The sequence below is a fragment of the Protopterus annectens genome, chromosome 5.part0, assembly GCF_019279795.1.
Source record: "Protopterus annectens isolate FY-2018-M chromosome 5.part0, PAN1.0, whole genome shotgun sequence".
NCBI classification, from domain to species: domain Eukaryota; kingdom Metazoa; phylum Chordata; order Ceratodontiformes; family Protopteridae; genus Protopterus; species Protopterus annectens.
In genome coordinates, this window is record NC_056735.1 from 1,636,606,978 (window position 1) to 1,636,629,900 (window position 22,923).

Here is a 22,923-nt window from a genome sequence, read left to right on the forward strand (position 1 = left end):
TACTTCCACTTTGGCTGTCAGAGCTATTAACTACCAGACCCACATCCAGCTTCCCAGGCTCTTTCACAATTACCTGACTCAGGCCATATCACTGACTTTGTCTTTTGTCTGCTTCCTCCCAGGTAGCTAGACATTCTATCAAATGTAGTTATGATGCATTAGAGGCATCTTCCAGGTCAGCAGCTTCTGCATCCGTTCTTAGCAGGCATTCTTGGCTACATCTCCAGGCACTCGCTGATGACATGAAGGACAAATTGCTTGATGCCCCTTCAGGCAATTCTGCTCTCTTTGGCATAGCAGCTGCAGAGCTCTTTAAATTTCTGAAGGAAAAAGGTAAAGAACTCCAGGATTTGAAATACTTGATCTGAAGTAGGAAACTTCATTTGATCATCAACCTGTGGGTATCAGATCCAACCTGGATCCGAGCCGGCAGCTTTCCAAGCAAGAGATCTGAGCTCCAAGCTCCTCCCCTTACCCATAATACCCTGCCACCTCCTTCCAATCCCCAGATCTCATTTGCCGCGGCTTTGTCAAGCACGGGTTTCTCGAGCTCCTAGCGTTAGGCGATCTGAGAGTAAAAAAAGTTCTTCAAAATCTTTACTTTTTGTGTGTGTGGACAGTTGATTCCCTAGTTTAAACCCCTTTTCAGTTCCCTGTAGTTTAAGCCTAGTAATTTCCTCTTTTCCCCTTAGGTGTTTGTGTGAGGAGCGCGTGTGTTTTTTTTGTTAGATATTATGGCCGAGGCCCCTAAGGCCATTTTTTCTAAGTGCTCTGAGTGTGGCCATAAGCTTTCCCCAGTGGATGACCACAATCAGTGTTTCCTCTGCCTGGGGGTTACCTCACTTGTCTTCTGGCTGCCAAATTTATGCAGCTTTTAACCCCCGGGCCCTGAGGGATAGGAGTAATGAGCTTATTATGGCGCGTCTTCTACCCGCGGAGTCTGCTTCCTCCTCTCCCTCAGTGGCTACAGCTGCGGCTGCTCAGCCTTTTGTTCCCTCTCCCCTGGCTGGGTCTCAACCGCCCATTTCTTCCCAGGGAGAGAGGGCCTCTAGGAAAGAGAAGAAAGAGAGGCATAGAAGCCACAAGCGGCGGGCTGACTCTGACCCATCGGCCCCACCTGCCAAGCTGCTCTCCTCACCTCAGAAGATCTCCGGGCCTTCCTCCCCTCTTCTCCGTTCTCCACGCTTCTTGCCGGAGGAGGAGGCCCAACCATCTTCGAGGTCGTCGTGGCAGCCTCCTCTAGGTTGACCTGGAGTCTCTCTGACGCTGATATGGAACCAGATGATGCGTTGTTTCCTCCAAACCCAGCTGCAGATGGGAGTGCTGCTGCTTTCCCCCCCTCCGGGGGAGGGGGGGGTTCAGCCTCACTTTTTGCCCCGATAGCTCCTTCTCCGATCCACTATCTGGTTTTGGAGCCTTTGGATCTGAGGACTCCCGGAGCCAGAGAGTCGGTGCCGACGGTTATAGCTACCTCGACGCCGGCCATGCCCTCGAGTTTGTCTGATCCCCTTTTGGATCCGGGCTCTCAGGGCCGAGAGCTGTGCATCGGATCTGGGGAGGCCAGTGTGTTCTTCGCTCCGTTTCGGTCGGAGCACACTTCTTTCTTGGGTCCAAGCACTTCAGCTCCGACGCCGATCCCCCCGCTGGATCCGAGGGTGTTAACCACAGAGCCCAGAGAGATTTGTTCACCCTCTGCTTTCGACGTGGTGGAGCGGGTTCTCTCGAGAGGTTCGAGACCCCCTACACTTTCCTTGGATTCCGCCCCCACTCCCTTGCAGCTGGGCTTGTCTCCCATCATCCAGTCCCAGGGACAGCCTGCGTTGACACCCCAGCCTGTTCCACTGGCGGAACATGGCTCTGTTAGTGAGCCCTCCTCTGGTAGTCACAACAAGGAGGTCCCTCACAAACGTAAGTGTAAGAGGAGGCACTTGGGCTCCCCTGAGTTCCTCACGGAGGACACCGATTTGGAGGAAGGGGAAGGTTCCCCCAGGTCACCCACCCCCCCCGAGGACGTCTCCTTTGGAGACATTATGGAAATGCTTCGCCTAAAGGGGGGGATGGTCAGCCCAAAAACCTTCCTCGGACGAGTCTTTGTTCCTGGAGGCTTTCGGCGCAGGCCTGTCTACCTCTTGGGTGTCCCCTCCGGCCGACCCCCTGGTTGGACTTCATCACTACCATGGCATGGAAGGAACTAGACACTGTAGAGCCAGTCCCCAGGAGGCCAGACAGGATTCTTAGTCCCCCTGTGGACAGGACGGCTTGGAGTAAGTGTTCCCCGGTAGATGCCATGGTGGTGGTGGCAGCCACCAAGAGGGAGCTTGCTCAGGATAGTTCCTCGATCCATCCGCCTGATAAGGAGTCTCGGATGATGGATCGTATCGGGAAGTGGATGTTTGCTTCAGCTACCTTTTCTGTAAGGGCACTGAATTATTTGGCCCATGTAATTAGACTTCAGCGTTATCTGGTGAAAGAATATGCTGAGTCTCCCCCTGAGTCCATGTCGGCCAAGGACAAACGGACTTTCTCGGCTCGCATGGCCACTCTGAAATCTATTTCTAACACGTCTGTGTGGCTACTTTCCCATGCCACGGAAGGAGCCGCTAGAGCCAGTGGGTCCGGTATCGCCTTAAGGCATCACGCCTGGCTCCGGCTTTATGACTTTGCGGAACCTTTCAAGGCGTCCTTTGTGAACGCACGCTTCAGTTCTACTCTTTTTGGGAAGGCCATCCGCTACACATTGGTTCAGAGCGCGAAAGATGGGAAGACCCTGTCTGCAGTTGGTGTCCGCTTCTCGGCTCCTCAAAGGTCCTTTTCTAGGAACCAGAGAGGACAAAAGAAGTGGTTCTGGAAGTCTCAGCAGTCCCGTTACGCTCTGGACCCTTCGTCCTTCAGAGGCAGAGGGGGACAAGGTGGATGCCGGCCCAGAGGCAGAAGGGGGCCGAAAAATTTTAGGTCGCAGTAACCTTTTTTTGACCGACCCACGCAGCAGCCCTGAGGGGTTGCCCGACTGGTCCTCTCTGGATGCAGTCCGGGGTGTTTTTCGAAGCACTTGGCCCAGTGGGAGTCCATAACATCAGATCGCTGGGTGGTTCGAATAATATCCAGAGGTTACCCTTCGGTCTCACCACGGCCCCCAGGGTGTTCACCAAGGTCATGGCAGTTGTAGCGGCCCACCTGAGACTTCAGGGAATGCAGGTTTTTCCTTACCTAGACGACTGGCTCCTTACCGCCCCCACCAGGCATCTACTCTACTTATCCAGGGATTGTTTCCTACTACTTGCGTCCTATTTTTGGATCACCATAAACTTGAAGTCATCCCTCCAACCAGTTCAAGTCTTGGAATTCATAGGGGCCAGGATAGACACGCTTCATACCAAGGCCTTCTTGATGTCAGACTGACTTTGCAGTTTGAGCTTACATGTTTTAACCCTTCTTCAGTCACCTGCCCCATCAGCGGAGTTAGTCCTGAGAGCTCTAGGGTCCATGGCAGCTGCAATCAACCTCGCGCCCTTAGCTCACTTGCACATGAGGATTCTCCAGTGGACATTGCGGGTTCAGTGATCCATCCTTCACCACCCGTTGGACTTACCGATTCCTCTCAACAGAGTTTGCAGAAATTCCCTCGTGGTGGCTCCACTCCCGAGAGCTTCGGGAAGGACGACCGTTTGTTATGCTGCAACCCCAAGCCACAGTGACCACAGACGCTTCTCGCCTTGGGTGGGGGGTGGGGGGGCATTACGCAGGCAGAACTGTTCAAGGTATGTGGACTCAGACCGTTCTGCATATCAGTGTTCTGGAGATGAGAGCGGTGCTTCTAGTGTTGCAAGCTCTTCATGCCTTTCTCACTCCAGGGAATATTGAGATTCTGTCAGACAACATGTCGGTGGTCTGGTACATTAACAAACAGGGGGGACCAGGTCTTACCCTCTTTGTTGAGAGGCCATGAGAGTTTGGGATTGGGCGATATCCACCAACCGTTTTCTGTTAGCAACGCACATTCCGGGTCGGTCCAACATCCTAGCAGACAAACTGAGTCGAACTATCCTCTCGCCTTACGAGTGGTCTCTGAATCCCTTAGTAGCGAAACAGATCTTCTGCAAGTCGGGTCAGCCTTGCTGCGATCTCTTCGCATCACCTTCCAACGCGAAGTGCAACGAGTTTATCGCTCTTAATTCCCCCTCTGGGGGGAAGCCCCAGGGACGCTCAAGTCCATGCTTGGCCACCCGGTCTTCTGTATGTGTATCCTCCTCTTCCATTGATGATAAAATTCTTACAGAAAGCTTGTCGGTTGGGGAACAAGATTATCCCTCATAGCCCCATTCTGGCCTCGTCAAACCTGGTTTCCGTGCCTGCGGTCCCATCTTATAGCTCCTCTCTGGATCTTGGATCCCATCCCGGATCTAATATCTCATCCTTCGGGATTGAAACCCCTGAACCTGGTCGATCTCAAGCTCTCAGCTGGCTGATCCAGTTCCATTAGTTGCTAGGACTTCCCGGTATCTCGTCTGAAGTTAGATCTATCCTGGTAGCGGCGCATAAGCCTTCTACCAGGAAGGTTTACAATAGTAAATGGAAGCGGTTTTCTATTTGGGCGTCTCGTAGGAATTTGTACCCTTTCACTGCTCCCATCCCAGCAGTGCTCGATTTTCCATCATATATTTTTCAGCAAGGGGCCAGTTCTTCTACTGTAAAAGTTCAAATGGTTGCCATCTCGCATTTTCACATTGGAGATAATCTCAGTCCCCTCGCTTCCACCAAGATTTGTAAGACCTTTCTGAAAGGTACGTTTCTCTTGAGACCCCCTGTTAGGAACCCCATCCCTCCATGGGATCTAACCTTAGTCCTTTAAGCTCTAACTGGACCTCCTTTTGAACCTGCAGCTTCTGTTGATTTGAAATATTTGTTCTGGAAAACTGCCTTTTTGGTAGCCATTACCTCAGCTAAAAGGGTGTCGGAGCTTCAAGCTCTCTGTATTAGAGCCCCGTATCTGGTTTTCCATAAGGACAGGGTCTCTCTCAGGACTAACCCATCTTTCCTACCTAAAGTGGCCTCCGAGATGAACATCAATCAGTCCATTAATCTCCAAGTTTTTTTCCCTAACTATCAAAACAAAGGGGAGTGCATACTTCATTTGTTAGATGTTCATAGACAGTTACGTTTTTATTTACACAGAACAGCGGCCTTCCGTAAGTTTGATCAGCTCTTTGTCTCTTTTGCTAAACCCTTCTTGGGTAAGCCTGTGTCGAAGGTGACTCTGGCCAGATGGATTTCGAATTGCATTCTGCTTGCATATAAACTATCTGGCCTGCCAGAGCCTACTGGGGTTCACGCTCACTCTACCTGTTCTATGGCTACATATGCTGCATTCTGGTCGAGAATTCCCTTGGATGACATTTGTTCTGCGGCTACTTGGGCATCCTCTCATACCTTTATCTCTCACTATAAATTGGATTTACTGTCTAGAGGAAGGGTGGCTTTTGGCTCTGCAGTGCTCCGGAATATCCTTCCTAGATGACCTCCCAGGTTTTTTTAGTAGCTGGGGACTCTGTCCCACAGGTTGATGATCAAATGAAGTTTCCTACTTCAGATAAAGAAGTTATGTACTCACCATAACATTCCATCTGAGTAGATAACTTCATTTGTCATCAACCAACCCTCCCTCCTTCCCCCCAACCTGGTTCTTTGGTTTCCTGAACACTAGGATGGTTTGTCCAGGTCGTTTGTTAATCCATAGGTTAGGATTCTCCAGGTTGTTGTTTTGTCATGGTGAGATTATATAGATGGGAAAACACGATCTGGGGATTGGAAGGAGGTGGCAGGGTATTATGGGTAAGAGGGAGGAGCTTGGAGCTCGGATCCCTAGCTTGGAAAGCTGCCCGCTCGGATCCAGGTCGCATCCAATACCCACAGGTTGATGACGAGGTTACCTACTCAGATGGAACGTTATGGTGAGTACATAACTTCGTTTTTCTCCAGTCCCTAAATTCCATAGGAATTTCCCTGCCAAGACTCCCTTTGTCAGGAAACCTGTTTGTTGTTCCATCTCAACTCCTGCTGGTACTAGGCCACGCAAGTCTTCCAGGAGACCCCATCAGTCTGTCTTGTTGCTTCCATTCCTTCTCCTCAGCAGCCCTTTCAGCCCAGGCAAAGCTCTCTGTGATCAACTCCCTCTTCCAAGTCATACTCCCTTGTCTCTGTCTTTCTCTTTCCTTCTCAGCTTGAATGGAAATCACTCAGGATTCCTGGGTGATTTCAATTACCGAAAAAAAATACTTTGACTTGAAAGACTCTTTATCCCTTTCAAGGGATACCTCAGCTTACCCCCAGTCAGTTGCATCTCTTTCCTCTGTTGTTTGCTCAACTTTCCAACCAAGGCACCATTCGGGCTGTTCCTCTAGACCAGCAGGGAAAGGGGTGTTATTTCAGAATGTTTCTTCTCCCAAGAAAAGACGGCCCTTTGGAGGCCTATTGTAGACCTTTCCCTCTTGAACTTTTTCATGGTGGTGCCTTCTTTCATGATGCTATCTCTGCAGTCTTTTTCCCATGGCTCCTTCTCAATCCTTCCTAGCCTCTCAAGAATGCTTATCTACATTTCCCTATTCACCCACAATTCAGGAAGTTCTTACGTTTCTTGGTGGGTTCTTTGCACTTTCAGTTTTCTGCCTTGCCTTTTAGTCTTTCCAGTGCTCCAAGAATATTCACGAAGTGTCTAGCCCCAGCTGTAACCTATTTGAGGTTGAAAGGGCTGCAAGTTTACCCTACTTGGATGATCTGCTGTTTCTGGCCAGCTGTCCAGACCTGTTACTCCAGCATCTGGACCTAGCATCTGGACCTAGATATTCCTTCTCTGCAGGGCCTAGGATTCTCAATAAATGTAAAATAAAAAATCAAATTTAACCCCAAGCCAGGATCTCAAATTCCTGGGATGCAGGTTTCGTCCAGACTTGGTTTTTCTCCCTTCAGAAAAAGCAATTTCTCTTGTAGCATACATGAAGTCACTGCTGCCCCTTTCTTCCATCACTGCCGGGGAATTTCTGAGACTGCTGGGGTTCATGGCCTGCAGAATCCCCATGTTGCCTTTTGCAGAATTACACATGAGAAAGTTTCAGCGGTTCCTAAAGACAGTTTGGTCGCAACATGCTCATCCTTTAGATGTCTTGATCCCTCTCTTTCCTTACCTGAAAACAGAGCTACATTGGTGGATACAACAACTCAGTCAGAACTCTGGCTTATCACTTCAGCTACCTCAGCCTGCTTCGGCAGCTTTTCACAGATGCTTCAGACTTGGGTTGAGGAGCAGCCTTTGCTTCCAGAATGGTGCAGGGTCTTTGGTCCCCCTTCTCAAAAGAGGGAGCACATCAACATCATTGATATAAGGGCTATGATTCTAGTCTTGCAGACATTTATCCTCTATTCTTGCCAGGACATCTCAGGATTCTTACAGACAATACCACTGTCCTTTGGTACATAAACAGAGGGTACAAAATCATGCCTCTTTGTCGCCTAGCCATCAAAGCGTGGGAAATGGCTATTCGGTACAAAGTGACACTGCAGGCTGTGTTACCTCCCCTCTGCTTAGAATTCAGTGGCAGACACGTTAAGCAGATCCATAACACAATTCCACAAGTGGATGCTTCACAGGGATGTGTTCCTGGATCTAGTTCACCAGTAGAGTACTCCAGAATTGGACCTCTTCGCTTCCCGTTTGAACAGACAACTTCCTTTTTTTTTTTTGAACCGTGTCACTCACCCTCAAGCTTGAAAGATGGACGCTCTGCCTTTCTCATAGTAGGGGAAGCTTCTTTATGCATTCCTCTCCTTCCCTCTAATTCAGAAAGTCCTGTTGAAAATTCTAGAGGAAAAAACAATCCTACTAATGACCCCCTTTTGGGAAAGACAGAACTGGTTCCCCTTTCTGCAATTAGCCAAGGGCCATCACTATAAGTTACTGTACCGGGTGGACCTACTCAGTCAGGACCAAGGTATCCTTGATTCACCCACATCTGTCAACTCTGCAGATGACCGTGTGGGTGATCAACTTTTGATCCCTTTCAGGCACCTGTTTTCTAAGGATGTGCTTTGGGTTTTGCAGGAGGCCAGGAAACCCTACAGTAAGAAGTCTTACATTTCCACGTGGAAAAGCTTTTCTATCTGGTGTCGAAAAAGAAAATAGGATCCTTTGTGGAAATTCTTTGAATGCTTTTTTACCTGTGTAAGTTGCTCAACAGTGGCCTTTCCTATTCCTCAGTCAAAGTCCACTGTTCTGCCTTATCAGTTTGCTTGCCTTTAGCTCCCCTCTTAGCTTTCAGGATAGAGGTTAAGCTTTATCTTAAAGGTGACCTACATATCAAACTTCCTAGGAAACCAGATGTTCTTCGTGTTTCACTGTTGCATTTATTACATTTGGGGTTATCTGCCTGCAAGTAGCCCTCAGCCGGCCTAATTACCAGAGTCTTGGATTCTTGTGTCACATGCTGTCTCTTCTCCCATGACGTCGGGTCGTCAGGGGTATAAAACATGCAGCCGATGCCATTACATCAGTCTTTCTTGCTGAGCGGTGCCTGAGCAGAAGCAGTTCACAAATGCCAGTCGGCCAACTCCTCAAATTTTCGTTTTCGAGTTTCAGAACCGAAGTCTTCAAAAAAGCTAAGTACCCTGTTGGGGATCCTTTTTCTTGCTCTTAACCGATGTCAGTAAAAGTTAACAATTGTCTTACCTGTGGAAAGCAAATACCTCATAAAGATTTTCATTCGTACTGCATTCCTTGCTTAGGCCCAGACCACAACGTCCCTCACTGTCGGTTTTGTGCCTTGTTCAGCCCCTGAACTATTTGCCGTTGGTCTATTTTTGCAGCAAATTATTTTGGTACTCTGTATAACTATCCAGAAGTGGCTTTGGTAAGCCATCCGACTACCGATATTCCGAAAAAAACATAAAGATAAGGCAGAGACAGACCGCTGACGACGCTTCCATTAAGCTAGTCCATCAGTTCACCGGTACTCAGTGAAGTGCCTTCACAGCCCCTGATACCCACTACTTCAGATTCGCAAGCCTTTACTGAGACCCATTCAGAGCCCGGTATGCCGCAAGATGCTTCTTCGACTATGGAACCTGCGGATGTCTCTACCTTGGATGTGCAGGCACCGGCTTTTGAGGGTGTACACAGGCCTCTACAGACTTGGATTTTAAACCGACGCCATCTTCTTCATCTAGGCCTAAAACTCGACCCACGCCTAGAAAACCGACGTCCAAACCGCAGGGTCAGGCTCATATGCCTAAAACACAAATGTTTAGAATGGCTGCAGACCTTATTACTTTAATCGGGGGAAGTCAGCCTTCCCCCTCTAAGAGACCTAAAACTGATTTTCCTTCTGATTCTTCTGATCTGGATTCTGATATTTCTGTTTTTTTGATTACCAGGATTTGCCCTTATCTACCTATAAGGATTCTGATGCAGAGGATTCCATTCCCTCTGCTTCCCCTCCAGAAGACTTTTCTTTTGGTGAAATCTTGCACACTCTTAGGGAGCATTTCCGCTGGGAAAGTCAGGATTACTCTGACTCCAAAAAGAGGCTTAGGGAATTCTTACTCCTTCCTCAGCACAGGCCTTTAGCTATCCCTCCGGTTCTTGACATTGTATATGATGCTTTCTTGGAATCTAGCCTGCCCCCAGACAGTTTACCTCCAGCTCCCAGATGCCCTGACAGGTATTACAGAATACCTGACTCAAGTTTCTCTTCAAGAATCCTACTGAGGATCCAGAGACCATTTCGCAAGGACCAAAGGGCATTAAGGCTATTGCTGCCAAAAATCCTACCCCTTCTGAAAGAGATTCTAGAGCCTTAGACCGATGGGATAAGAAGGTATACACTTCTGCTACTTTGGCCATTAGGGCTTTAAATTGCCAGTTTCCTATGTTAAAGTACCAGCAGCATATTATGAGACTACTTAAACAGAAAATTATGTTGATTCCTGACTGTGCTGAGCACAAAGACTTGCAAGATTTAATGCATTCTGTAGAACAAGTTGGTAAACATACTTTGCAATGTGGTTTTGAAGCTTTAGAAGAGTCTTGCAGGGCTGCTGTCACTGGGTCTGTACTTAGAAGGCATGCCAAGGAACAAAACTTGCCAGATGATGTTAAAGCTAAATTACTGGATGCTCCCTTAAGCCAAGACCGCCTTTTTGGCAACAAAGCAGAAGTCGTCCTCAAAAAGATGGATGAAAAATCTAAATCTATGCAAACTGTTAAATATTTCCTACAAGTACAGCCTCCCAGATTTAGTAGGCATTGGCCTTCAAAGAATTGGTCCTTTCCAGTCGCTTTCAGGCCTTCAGTCCAAACCCAGGAACAGCAGACCCCTTAGGTTAGAGTCTCAGGCTACACACAGGCCTAAGCAGTAGGGGACTTCCACTTCCAAAGCAGGAAGTATTAAGACTCCCCCTTAAGGAAAAATGGCACAATGACTTGACCTTAAACCTTCCAAGCCCTGCTCAACTGCCTGCTCCCTTAGGAGGAAAGCTCGCCCTGCATGCAAAAAACTGGGAACTCATTACCCAGGAGAAATGGGTTTTAAATATAGTTTTCCAAGGATACAGATTCCACTTCCACACCCTACCAACCCGAAATGGTTGGCCAGACCTACCCCCAGATCAGTGGGCAGAGGCTAAACAACGGGTTCTCTCTCTCCTAAGTATCAGGGCTATTCATCTTGTCCCAGCAGAAGAAAGGGGTCAAGGTTTTTATTCAAGACTTTCCCTGGTACCCCGAAAAGACAGCTCCTAGCATCCTATCTTGGACCTCTCTGTTCTTAAACACCTTTTTGGTAATCCCAAAATTCAAAATGCTAACACTTCCAACAGCTGCTTCCTATGCTAGGCAAAGATGCCTGATTTGCAACCTTAGACTTAAAGGAAGCTTTACCTGCACATTCCAATAAGGGAATCTTGCAGGAAATACCTACGCTTCAGGGCAGGCTCCATGCACTATAAGTTCTATGCACTTCCCTTTAACTTGTCTACTGCGCCCAGGGTATTCACAGTGTTTAGCTCCAGCCATTGCATTTTGCAGGCAGAAAAATATTCAAATATACCCATACTTGGATGATTGTCTGATTCAGGCAGAAAGCCAGGACTTGCTATTAAAACATCTGGCATCTGTAAAGTAACTCCTAACCTCATTGGGGTGCACCATAGGTGAAACGAACTCTCATGTATTACCCTGCCACAACAGATTGTATTCTTGGGAGCAAGCTTGAACACAACTTCCCAGATGGCTTTCCTCGCTCCAGAGAAAGAAGTTTGACAGCCTACTTCAAACTGCTGACCACAAAAACCAAGCTATCTGCAAGGAAAATTCTGCAAGCCCTGGGGTTCGTGGCCTCTTGCATTCTACTGATTCCATATGCAAGATTGCATATGAGGAAACTACACTGGTATCTAAAAAGCCTATGGTGTCAACATTCTCAGGACCTGGAATCAGTGATTCCCATCATTCCTTGTATAAAGACAGAGCTCCTTTGGTGGGCAGAGGCCTGCTACCACAACAAGGGGCTACCCTTCACTCTACCCTATGCCACCCAAACCCTAACAAACACATCAGACTATGCATGGGGGGCTCACTTGGCAGGGCAGTGCATTCAGGGCAAATGGAACCCGAGACAGATGCACCTGCGTATCAACCAAAAAGAAGTGTTAGCAGTACAGAATTCCCTGACAGCCTTCAAAGACCACATTCTTCCAGGACAATTATTGGTAAAGACAGACAACACCACAGTTATGTGGTGCATAAACAAGCAGGGGGGAACCCACTCGTACCCTCTCTGCAGACTAGCCATGGCTCTGTGGAACACAGCCTTGAGCTACCAAGTGCACCTACAAGCTCAGTTCCTGCCAGGCAAGTTAAATTCACTGGCAGACGACCAAAGCATAAATCTCATGGACCCACACAAATGGAAACTGGAACCAAAAATATTCAACCTATTGAGGAACAAATGGGGGACTCCAGAGATAGACCTGTTTGCCTCCCCTCAGAACTACCAATTGGACAAATTCTGCACAAGGACTTCCCACAGTAAAGCTTGAAAAGTGGATGCCCTGTCCTTTACCTGGGAAAGCCTCTCTGTTTATGCCTTTCCCCCTCTGCCTCTCCTCTTGAAGGTTCTGCTAAAGATCAAACAGGACAAGCTAAGGATAATATTGATTGCACCAGACTGGCCATGCCAGCACTGGTACCCCCTCATGCGCAGTATGACACTGCTGGAACCATGGCACCTAACTCAGACACCTTCCCTGCTGTCCCAGCAGGCGGGCCAGATTCTGCACCCTCAGCTTCAAACCCTGAACCTTGCAGCCTGGCTAATTCCTTGAGCTCTCCAATAGCATTCCTCAGTAAGCATGTGCTAGATGTCATTCTGGAGGCAAGGAGGCCCAGTACTAGAAAATCCTATGCTTAAAAGTGTAAAAGATACTGTTCCTGGAGCCAGACTCAGGGGATGGACACAACGGTCCCCAGCTTACCTCATATTCTTCAGTATTTAACAGAAATGCTCCACAAGGGCCTATCCTAAAATTCATGCCTCTGCCATTTCAGCACATTATAATACTGAACCCCCCCCCCTTCTCTCACCCCCTGCAAAAGCAATTCCTCAGAGGGGCCAAAAATGTAAGACCCCCCCTCCCCAGGCGAGTCCCTACCCCAGCCTGGGACCTTAACTTTGTATTGGAAAAGCTCACTCTCCCTCCATTTGAACCAGCTGCAACTGCAGAGTTGAAATTCTTTTCTTGGAAAACAGCCTTCCTTCTAGCCATCACTTCAGCAAGATGAGTGTTTGAATTACAGGCCCTCATAGCAGTGGAGCCCTTCATTATCTTCCATGCAGACAGGATTTCCTCAGGACCCTTCTGAGCTGGGAATTTCTGGTTAAAGGTTTATAGTGCCTGAATATTTGAACTGTATCTTACTGAAATTGGTACACCTTGTTTGCTCTAGCATAGACTAGATCCAGGCCTGCTGAATCTAGCTTTGTTTATATGCTTGTTGTTTGTTTGCTTGTTATTTCCTTGGAAGCTAATTCCACCTAATACGCGGCTTCTCAGCGCTTCTGTGGATCACTAGTGATATCTGCATTGCTTACTGTACTAGTTCCTTGTTTCACTTGAAAGAAAGATACTGTTTGTCGTTTTTGCATTTAGTTACTTGTAACACATTGCACTCAAATTACCTGGCACTTGCTCACTAAAGCAATTATATAAGTCAGCATTAAAAATTAAAAGCACTACACCCTCACTCCCCACTGGCCCTTGTTTTCAATTATTAAGGAATTCCCAATATTATTCTAGCATGTCCAAAGGTCAGTTGTCAATCTCCTCTCCGGTCCAGCTGGTGAATCTGGGAATCTTGAGGCAATGTTATAACTGCCTCATGTACACAGACAACCCTCTCCTCCTCCCACATAACACAAATACTTGCGAGAGATGCAGCTATTTAGCCAAACTGGAGGCTGAGCTCTCTCAACTCAGGACTGGCAAGACCAGACAGGAGGAGAAGGCAACTACACACACCACAAAACCAGCCTCACATAATGCTGCCACACCACTGAATCAAACACATAAACACACAAAGACATACTCGGAGGCTCTGAGTAAAAATTTACCTAAACAGCAGAGGCCTCCAAAGCAGACACCCAAACAACTGCTACCTCAAGACACCCCACAAGCAGCACATAAACCACAAAAGCAGTGTGCAAAGCAGTCACAGCCAAGGCCAAATACAACACCAAACATACTTGTCATAGGTGAATCCATAGTCAGACACACTGACGTCCCACTCACCAGGCTGAACAAGGAGAGGGTCACAGTAAGCTGCCTATCGGGCGCTAGAATCTGCCACATAACACAAGCACTCTGGTCACTCCACGGCAAGTACAAATATGACACAGTCATTGTCCATGCTGGTGTGAACGACCTGAGACGTACCTCCCTGGACTACATGAAAAGAGACGTAGAGGAGCTCTCTGATTATGTAGCCCAGGCAGGTATGACCCTGACCCTGAGCAGTATCCTTCCTTCACCAAGAATGATGCTACAATATAGAGACAAGATGATCAGCTTTAACAATTGGCTTAATGTCTGGTGTCATTCAAAGGGGATCCAGTGTCTGTCTGCCTGGGATGACATGCTTGACAAGCCATGCTGCTTCATAAGGGACGGCTTGCACCTGTCACCCTGGGATTCCGGATATTGGCTAAGGCTCTTGCCACCCCATAGTGCCTTTTTTAGGCAAGGCTCAAATTCTAAACCTACCACCCTAGAAAACAAAAATGGGAAGAAACTGAGGGTAATGCTGCTCAATGCCAGAAGTCTAAATCTCAAAATGCACGCACTCGAGGCCCTTCTCAGTATGGAGAACATCGATGTCTGTGCTGTAACTGAAACCTGGTTCAAGGCTCCTGAGAGCACCCCGGCACTATTAGGTTTTACCTCATATCATGCGTTCCGGCCCCAAAACCCGGACCACACCACAAAAGGAGGGGGTATATCCATATTCATAAAGGATACCCACACCTCCAGGTTGATGGCAACGCACGAAGCTTCGGAAACCATCCAGGTGCAACTAACCATAGGCAAAAGTGCTCTACAAATTGTAGCATGCTACAGGCACCCTCTCAAACTCAGGAACCCCACACAGCCTTCCTGAAGACACTGGAGGGTATAAATGTATCTCCAAACACCATCATATTGGGTGACTTCAACTACCCGAATATAGACTGGGAACATTACTCAAGCCCTAACTTTCTAGCCCAACGGTTCCTGGAGTTCATAAATTCAAATGCCATGGAACAGCTAGTCACTGTTCCCACGAGAGGAGAAAATATACTAGATCTCGTTATCACAAACATGGGGACAAAATGCTCCACACCGGAAGTATATCCCTCATTGGTGAGATCTGATCATAAACTAATCTCACTGGAAATCCACATCCCCCCACCCCAAACAAAAAGACCACAGTGAAGAACTTCTCTAAAGCAAACTTCACACTACTCAAGACTGGTGTGGTATCCTTCAAGGCCCCTGAGCCAGTGGAAACCACAACCAAAGCTGCGGAAGCCCTTACAAATGCATTCTATGAACACCTCCAGGACTGCATGGATCAGGCAATCCCAAATAAAACCAAGACTCTTTCCACAAAGGGCAAGCGTCCAGTCTGGTGGACCCCAGCCATTAACAAACTTTACAATAAGAGGAGAAAGCTATTACATGATAGAACAAAATCCATAAAAGGGAAGTCACCCCTGATCATTATTAGTAAAAAAATACGAGCACTCATAAAATCAACTAAGGCCAATTCTGAGAGAAAAATTGCTATGGATTCAAAGGACAATCATAAGGCCTTTTTCAGCTATGTTAGGAACCTGGGTGGAAACTCCCAGATTTGCTCAGAATTAATCCAAAATGATACAAAAATCACTGAACCCACAGACATTGCCAACATACTGGCAGACAGGTTCAGTGCAAACTTCACCCCCCTCCCCCCCACTAAAGGAGAGATAACTATCCCAGCAGAGTGTAGCCTCCCAGACATCTCAAATGCGCAGGTGAAAGCTGCTCTCTCTAAAGCTAAAAACACAGCATCAATGGGACCGGATGGTGTCCCCGGCTGTGTGCTACACGAGCTAAATGAGGAATTAAACCCGCACATAAGGCAGCTGTTTAATCTCAGCCTTACCACAGGATATGTGCCCAAGGAGTGGCGTACGGCAACTGTGGTCCCACTCCACAAAGGCGGTGCCTCTACGGACCCTGGTAATTACCGCCCCATAAGCTTAACAAGTCTAGTCTGCAAAGCTATGGAGAGGATCATAATGGAGCTCATAAACAAAGATATAGGGGACTTGCAGACATTGGACCCGACCCAGTTTGGATTCATTAAGGGCAGATCATGCCTTTTGAACTTGGTCGACTTCTTCGAAACAGTCACCAAGGCCATTGATGAGGGAAAGGCAGTCCATACAGCCTACCTTGACCTTGCAAAGGCCTTCGACACAATACCCCACTCGGGTATTGTAGAAAAACTTACCAGCTTAAATGTAAACCCATATGTCACAAGATGGGTTGCAAACTGGCTTAAGGACAGAACCCACAGGGTTAGAGTTGCTGGCGCTATGTCAGACTCCAAGCCGGTCACAAGTGGTGTCCCACAGGACTCAGTCCTTGGCCCCCTATTGTTCGGCATCTACTTCTCAGAAGTACAGGCCAACATGGGAGGACTTTGGCTGACAAAGTCTGCAGACGACTGCAAACTGGGCGCCATAGTGGAAAGTGCATCAGACACGGATATCCTTCAGAAGGGACTCACGGAAACAGCTGGTGCCAGAGCCATGGCCTGAAGTTAAACGCCAAAAAATGTATAGTCATACCCTTCGGGAAAAACAAGGTAATCCCAAGCTACCATATAGGTGGCAATCCACTAAGCACAGAAGAGGTTATCAGGGACCTGGGGACCCAGGTTGACAGTGGCCTTTCTTTTGACACTCACGTTGCTAAAGTGGTTAGAAAGACCTTCTACATTGCCCACCTGATCATGAAGGGATTCACATCCAGATCTAGTGAGGTCATTGTTCCCTGTACTCTTCACTTATCAGACCAATGATCGAGTACAATGCCCCATTCGGGATGTATCTCACCCGACATCTGCAGCAATTGGAGAGACCCCAAAAGTTCCTCACCAAAAGGATAAAGGGACTCCAAAATCTGTCATATGCTGCCAGATTGAAGAAACTCCAGCTCTATTCAGTTGCATACCGTCTGCTCAGAGGTGACATGTGCCTGACATACAAGGCCATGTCCAACCCGGAATTAATGGACATGCTCCACCTCAAAAAATCCAAATCCACCAAAACCACTAGAGCAAGCGACTTAAACCTTAGCACGGATATAAATAGGACGTGCTGGAGGGATAGCTTTATCACTCAGAGACTCCCTATGCTGTGGAATAAAATCCCGATCCATGTGAGGCAGAGCACCTCGCTGGCTCTTTTAAAGAGAAATCGTGACCTGTGGATGGGAGATCGTAGGTTTATCCCGGGAATCATCTCTGTGTCACTGCTGAACAGAGGCACAACAAACTAATGGGCACAGTATTTTTTCATATAAGGGGTGGCGTAAGCCACAAAAATTTGGGCTAGGCTTATAAATGCCTTAGGGCAGATAGCCTAGTATAAACCTATGAACCTATGAACCAATCCTTCCTTTATGCCCAAGGTGGTGTCTCGTGTGGCTCTAAATCAATCCATTCATTTGCCTATCTTTTTCCAGAATCCACAAAACAAAGGAGAACGAATACTACATTCTTTGGACGTGCACAGACAACTTAGATTTTATTTGGACAGGACTAAGCCTCTCAGAAAATCTGACTGCTGCTAGTTGGCTTTGCTGCACAGGCAGAAGGGAAGGCCATTTCAAAGCAAACCATTTCTAAATGGATAGCCCATTGCATTCATTTCTACTATAAGCCCCATGGAAAACCTACCCCACAGGGGATAAGATCCCATTCCACCAGGGCTGCATCTACCTCTTACAGCCTTTCTCAGAGGAGCCCCTACCAGGGACATCCTAGAAGCTGCTACCTGGAGATCTGTACATACCTTCACCAAGCATTACCACATGCCTATTTTCTGTAAATCCAGAGCTGGTTTTGCCACTGCAGTCTTGCAGGGCTTAATAGCTGGTCCTAATGCTCTCTAACTTCCTCTTCCTTTCCTTAGCTTTGGGAATAAACCCAAATGTAATGACTGCAACAGTTAAACACAAAGAACATAGTACATTTGTGTACACTTACCATAAATGTAGATGTTAGTGTGTTCACTGTTGCAGTCCTGGTTACCCTCCCTCCAGCCCTCTGACTTCTCCTGGCTCTACCTTGCCTTCTTGTTTGGTGTATTTAAACTTTCTGGTGTATTTGCTTTTTGATGGAGGTGTACCATAACATATAATTGCTTCCCATTCTGGGGGCACCTGACATCTGGGGCAAGAAAAACTGATGTAATGGCGTCGGCTGCATGTTTTATACCCCTGATGTCATGGAAGAAGATACAGCATCCGACGCAGGAATCCAAGACTCTGGTATTCAGGCTGGCTGAGGGCTAACCTGCAGGCAGATAACCCCAAATGTAATGACTGCAACACTGAATAAACTCGAACATCTACATTTATGGTAAGTGTACTCAACTGTAATTTCCTCCTCCTTGGGATCTTAACTGTGTTAGAGAAGCTTACTCAGGCCCCTTTTTAGCCAGCGGCCTCCACTTCTCTAAATTTTGTATATGGAAGACCAGACTGCTCGTAGCCTTAACCTCTGCTAGGAGGGTCTCTGAAATTCAGGCATTGTTGCCCCCCCCCCCTTTTTTTTGGTTTTCCTGAAGGACCGAGTATTTTTGAGAACTAATCCATCCTTTGCGCGTAAAGTGGTGAATGAGCTATCTCTTAATCTATCCATCCAGTTGCCTACTTTCACCTGAGTCCCCTAGTGAGAAGATTCTGCATTCCATAGATGTACATAGGCAATGCAGATTTTATCTTGACAAAACTAAGTCTATTAGGAAGTCTGATCAACTTTTCGTGTCCTTTCATCCCATAGCTCTGAGTTTGCCTGTTTTCAAACAAACTATATCTCTACATAGATCTCTAAGGCTGTTGTCTTTTGTTATGATTTTCATGGGAAATCTTTATGTTCTGTTAAGGCCTATTCCACCAGATCAGCTGCCTCCTCAGGGGCTTTCCTTAAAGGCCTGGATGCTCAATACATTTTGGAAGCTAACACCTGGTCATCTGTTCAGACTTTTATAAAGCATTAGAAGTTGGACACTGTCACCAGATCCAGGGCAGGATTTGCTAGGGCAATTCTACATGGGTTTGTGGAAAATGCTTTTTGGTCTTCCTTTGTTCCATCCTTCCCTTCAGTTTTTGCACTCTCCCATATGTAAAGAATCCTGCAACATTGACTAGAAGAACATAAATAGTTGTGTAAAATCTTACCATAACCATACATATCCTTCTCTTCTAAAGTAATATCTTTCAGCTTTTCTCGGTTAGAGGTCGCCACAGTGGAACTCCGGTCCGCTAATGACTGGCAGTGGATTTTTACGGTGCTGAGGTGCCAGCCCGACACCCAGCCTTCAAAGAAGGCACACCCATTCACGCATGCACCTACCTGCATGTCTTTAACGTCACTCAGCCACGGGGAGGACATGCAGGCTCCACACAGAAGGCGCTCCAGCCGAGAATCAAACCGGAGAACCTGTTACTGTGAGGCGACAATGCTAACCGCTGCACGGATGACTATGCTTTAGTCTTCTGTTGGATTTCCTTTACTTATGGGATTGACTTTCTCTGAAGATTGTATATGCGGATGTGCCTTTTATGGCCAATGTTATCTGTGCCTTCATGCAGTGTCTTACTTGCAGGCGGTAGCTTTAAGTTTTTTCATACAGGCCAGACATCTGGTCATTGGGCGGAATACAACCCATATGTGAAGAATACTGCAAAGTAGAAGAGGATGTCTATGGTTATGGTAAGAATTTACACAACTATTCTTTTTTAGTATTGAAAACAGGGTTAATGATTGCTCTGATTTCTGCAAGAAGAGTGTCTTGAGTTGGAAGCACTTGTGGTGGGTCAACCTTCTCTAATTTCCACAAAGTTAAGGTTTCTTTGAGAACTAATCCTTCATTTATGCCTAAAGTGATATCCAAGTTTACTTTGAGCCAAGCTGTCAATCTCTGTGCTCTTTCCAGAACCTAGAAATGAGGGAGGAAGGTTTCTTCATGCTCTGGATTTCCACGAACAACTCTGATACCATCTTGACAGAAGGTCTGGTCAGTTATTCATTCCTTAAGAAGTTAAGAAAAAGAAACAGTGTCAGAGGATCATTTCCAAATGGTTGTCCTATGCTATTTCATTTTGTTATTTGCACCATAAGAAATCAACTCCAGTCAGGGTCAATGCTCATTCTTTTAAAGCCTTTGCTTTTTCTTTGCCTTTTTGTAAAGGGGGGACTGTAAGTATGCTAGCAGCAGCAACTTGGTCCTGTATACATAATTTTACAAATCTCTGCAAACTAAACTCCTTTTCCAGGTATTGAAAATCCTTTGCTAAGACTTCTCCAAGGGCTTCTGTACCCTCATCTTTCCTCCTGCCTAACTTTTAACCATGTAGTTAACACTACTGCATCTGTGACCTTATGATGAATATAATATGGTTACGTAAGTAGACTTATAACAATAGATGTTCAAAGAGATCACTGCTGAAGAAGCTGTTCCCTCCCTCCCTCCCTCTTATTTTCTTGAATTTCTTGTTGCCAGGTTGTGGACATTGATTTGTATTTACCTAGCAATGGCGTCTTTCAGGACTCTAGGCTCCCTCTTTTAGTTGACATGAAAGCTCTGAAGGACTTGATACCCAGACTGCTGATTTTCTCCAACTCTGCTCCTGCTGTTAGTCTGGACTCTTGGAAGGTGCCCTTAAGCTTTGGAAGCTAGCCAGTTGTTATATCCTAGGCAAGATGTAACCCCTATAGCTAAGGTACTGCAGCAGTGATCTAGTGATATGATGGGTTTATTTACACAACTGGACTTCACAGGCCGTTATGGAAAAATCTCAATATGTGGTCTTCCAGAATAATTAGGGCCAGTACTTCATTTATGCCTTCAGTTATTTCAAACGTTGGTCTCACATAGGCCAGTCTGCTACCATGTTTATTTCCTAATCCCTCGGTACAAAGACACAGGGTCTTTAACATTTGATATGCTTAGACAGCTAAGGTTCTACCTTGACAGTACAAGTTAGGCCTGTTTTTTTGTACTTATCCAAATGGCTATCAAGCTATATTATGTTTTGTAGATATTACCACATAGAGGTGTTAAGAGCAAGTAACAGCTGCTACTGGTTTTTTTTTTTTTCTACATAGTGGTAGTTACTGGAACCTTCATACAATTTTCCATCTATTACAAACTGGGTATCTTTTCCAAGAACAGTGCAGACATTGCCATCCACTCCCTCAACTTTGAGGTTGCAGTCAGGCCAGGTATTATTTTGTTCTCTCCCATACTTTTTGATTCATACTACAGTAGTAATCCTTGTGATGAGCTCAGTACATTTTGTTGAGCATATATGTAATAAGAGCAGGTTTTCGGGTAAGATCGCTGCTGGCTACCTCCGTCCATCACTCAGGATAATTCCATCTTTTCTAATATCTGAGCATGGGAGGATTCCCTACTGTACTTATGGTAGTGTCTTCTCCTCCTATTTTTCAGTTATCCTGAGATCAGGACATATATCCTACAGTGTACTGAATGGGTCTTTGTACCACATTGTTAGTATCCTGTGTAGACTCAGTGGGGGTAGAATCAAACATAATACAGACCTCTGTCCCTTTGCATACTTACTGACTTCTGTGACATGGGAATAGCATTCAGGAAGGAGGACCAGATGGCTGTAAGTCTGTCTGATAACAGTCTCATTTGTGATGAAACTGTTGCAGTGATCATGCCCAAATATCTATTAATATGATCTGTACTAAGTGTCTTTTGTCAGACCCTTTCAAATCTGGATACTACACGTTTTGATATTTTCATCAGAAACAAATGTGTAATTTGTTTTGGTCAGAAATGCAAAACTTAAATTTGTATATATATTTTTTTCTTTGTTGACCGTTTTTAACATAATAAAGGAGTATGTAGTGAAACCGTATGGAATACAGAAGAAAAGGTGTGCAAGCCTAATTAAAATGTTTTATGTTTGCTCTTTGTTACTTTTTTTATATTGATGAAAGAACACTGAATTGTGGACAGTAATTTTAGTTTTGAAATTATTTGTGGGCTTTTAGTGACAGACAACAAATCGTTTTCCCTTTCCTTTAAATCTTTTTAGGTTCAGTCCAGTCCACCTACAGATGTGAATATGTACTATCAGAACACCTATTCAGTCATGCCATACGATTCGTCTTTTGCCATGCCTTATGTGTATGCTGCTTATGGTCCAGCTGATGCCAAACAAGTGAAAGCTGACTCTCTTATTTTCCAGCCTCCTTGTAGTACGATGGCTCCTGTTACTATTGATTTGGTAAAGAATCGACTTCAAGAAAGGTAGGACAGACCAGCTTTCACATTCAGGCTTACTACGACTTCAGTGCTCTAGCTTTCTGTTTCCTCGGGCACAGAGCAGTCTGGGCAACACAGAATTCAATCATAGGGTGAAAACTGCATGCTTCTTATGAAGAAGCACACATCTTAAACTTGAAGACTTCAGATATGTGCTATACTTCCGGGACTTACTTTCAGAGGATTCGCAGTGGAGTTTGAGTATACAGTTTAATGTGTACTCTTATACTGGTCTTGTGGCTGTGGAGAGTTTTGAGTATAGGGTAATCATCTTAAATATGCATTCCTGAAAAGGATGATGATATATTTCCTTAAGTTTATCCATGTAAATCCTTAAAAATGTGATTATGCAAGAGATCAGTTTAGAGAAATCCTTACTCTTTGCAAACTTATGTGGAATCATTGGTCTCATCAATGCTGAAACCTTTTGAGGAAAGCTTTCTATACTTAAAGTTGCATTTACCTTAAAAGGTATTTAACTTTGGATCAAAAAGCTGTGTAGTTGGCTGTGGAATATATTTAGCATTACAGAAACACTTTTTAATTTATAAAGTCCAAACCACCACTTTGAAAAGTTTCATTTAGGTGGTTAAAACTCAGAACCATCCCAGGAGCCCCCAAACCTAGACCATTTTGCTTGGTAAACTTTGAAAAACTTTATTGCGTACAGTTGTAGCCTTCCATTCATTATCTTTACCTGTATTTATCCATTTCATTGTTGTGAAGGCTGGATATTGTCTTTGCAGGTAGCCGAGACAAATTAGGA

General features: G+C 46.0%; 1 protein-coding gene across 1 annotated transcript in view; it reads left to right on the forward strand.

Annotated features, from left to right (window-relative positions):
- Nucleotides 1-22,923, forward strand: part of PAXBP1 (PAX3 and PAX7 binding protein 1) — a 1,009,737-nt gene that overhangs the window by 341,160 nt on the left and 645,654 nt on the right. The window contains exon 8 of the mRNA XM_044072024.1: nt 21,928-22,142. Within this exon, the coding sequence (XP_043927959.1) occupies nt 21,928-22,142 (215 nt within the window). The remainder of the gene's footprint in view (nt 1-21,927; nt 22,143-22,923) is intronic.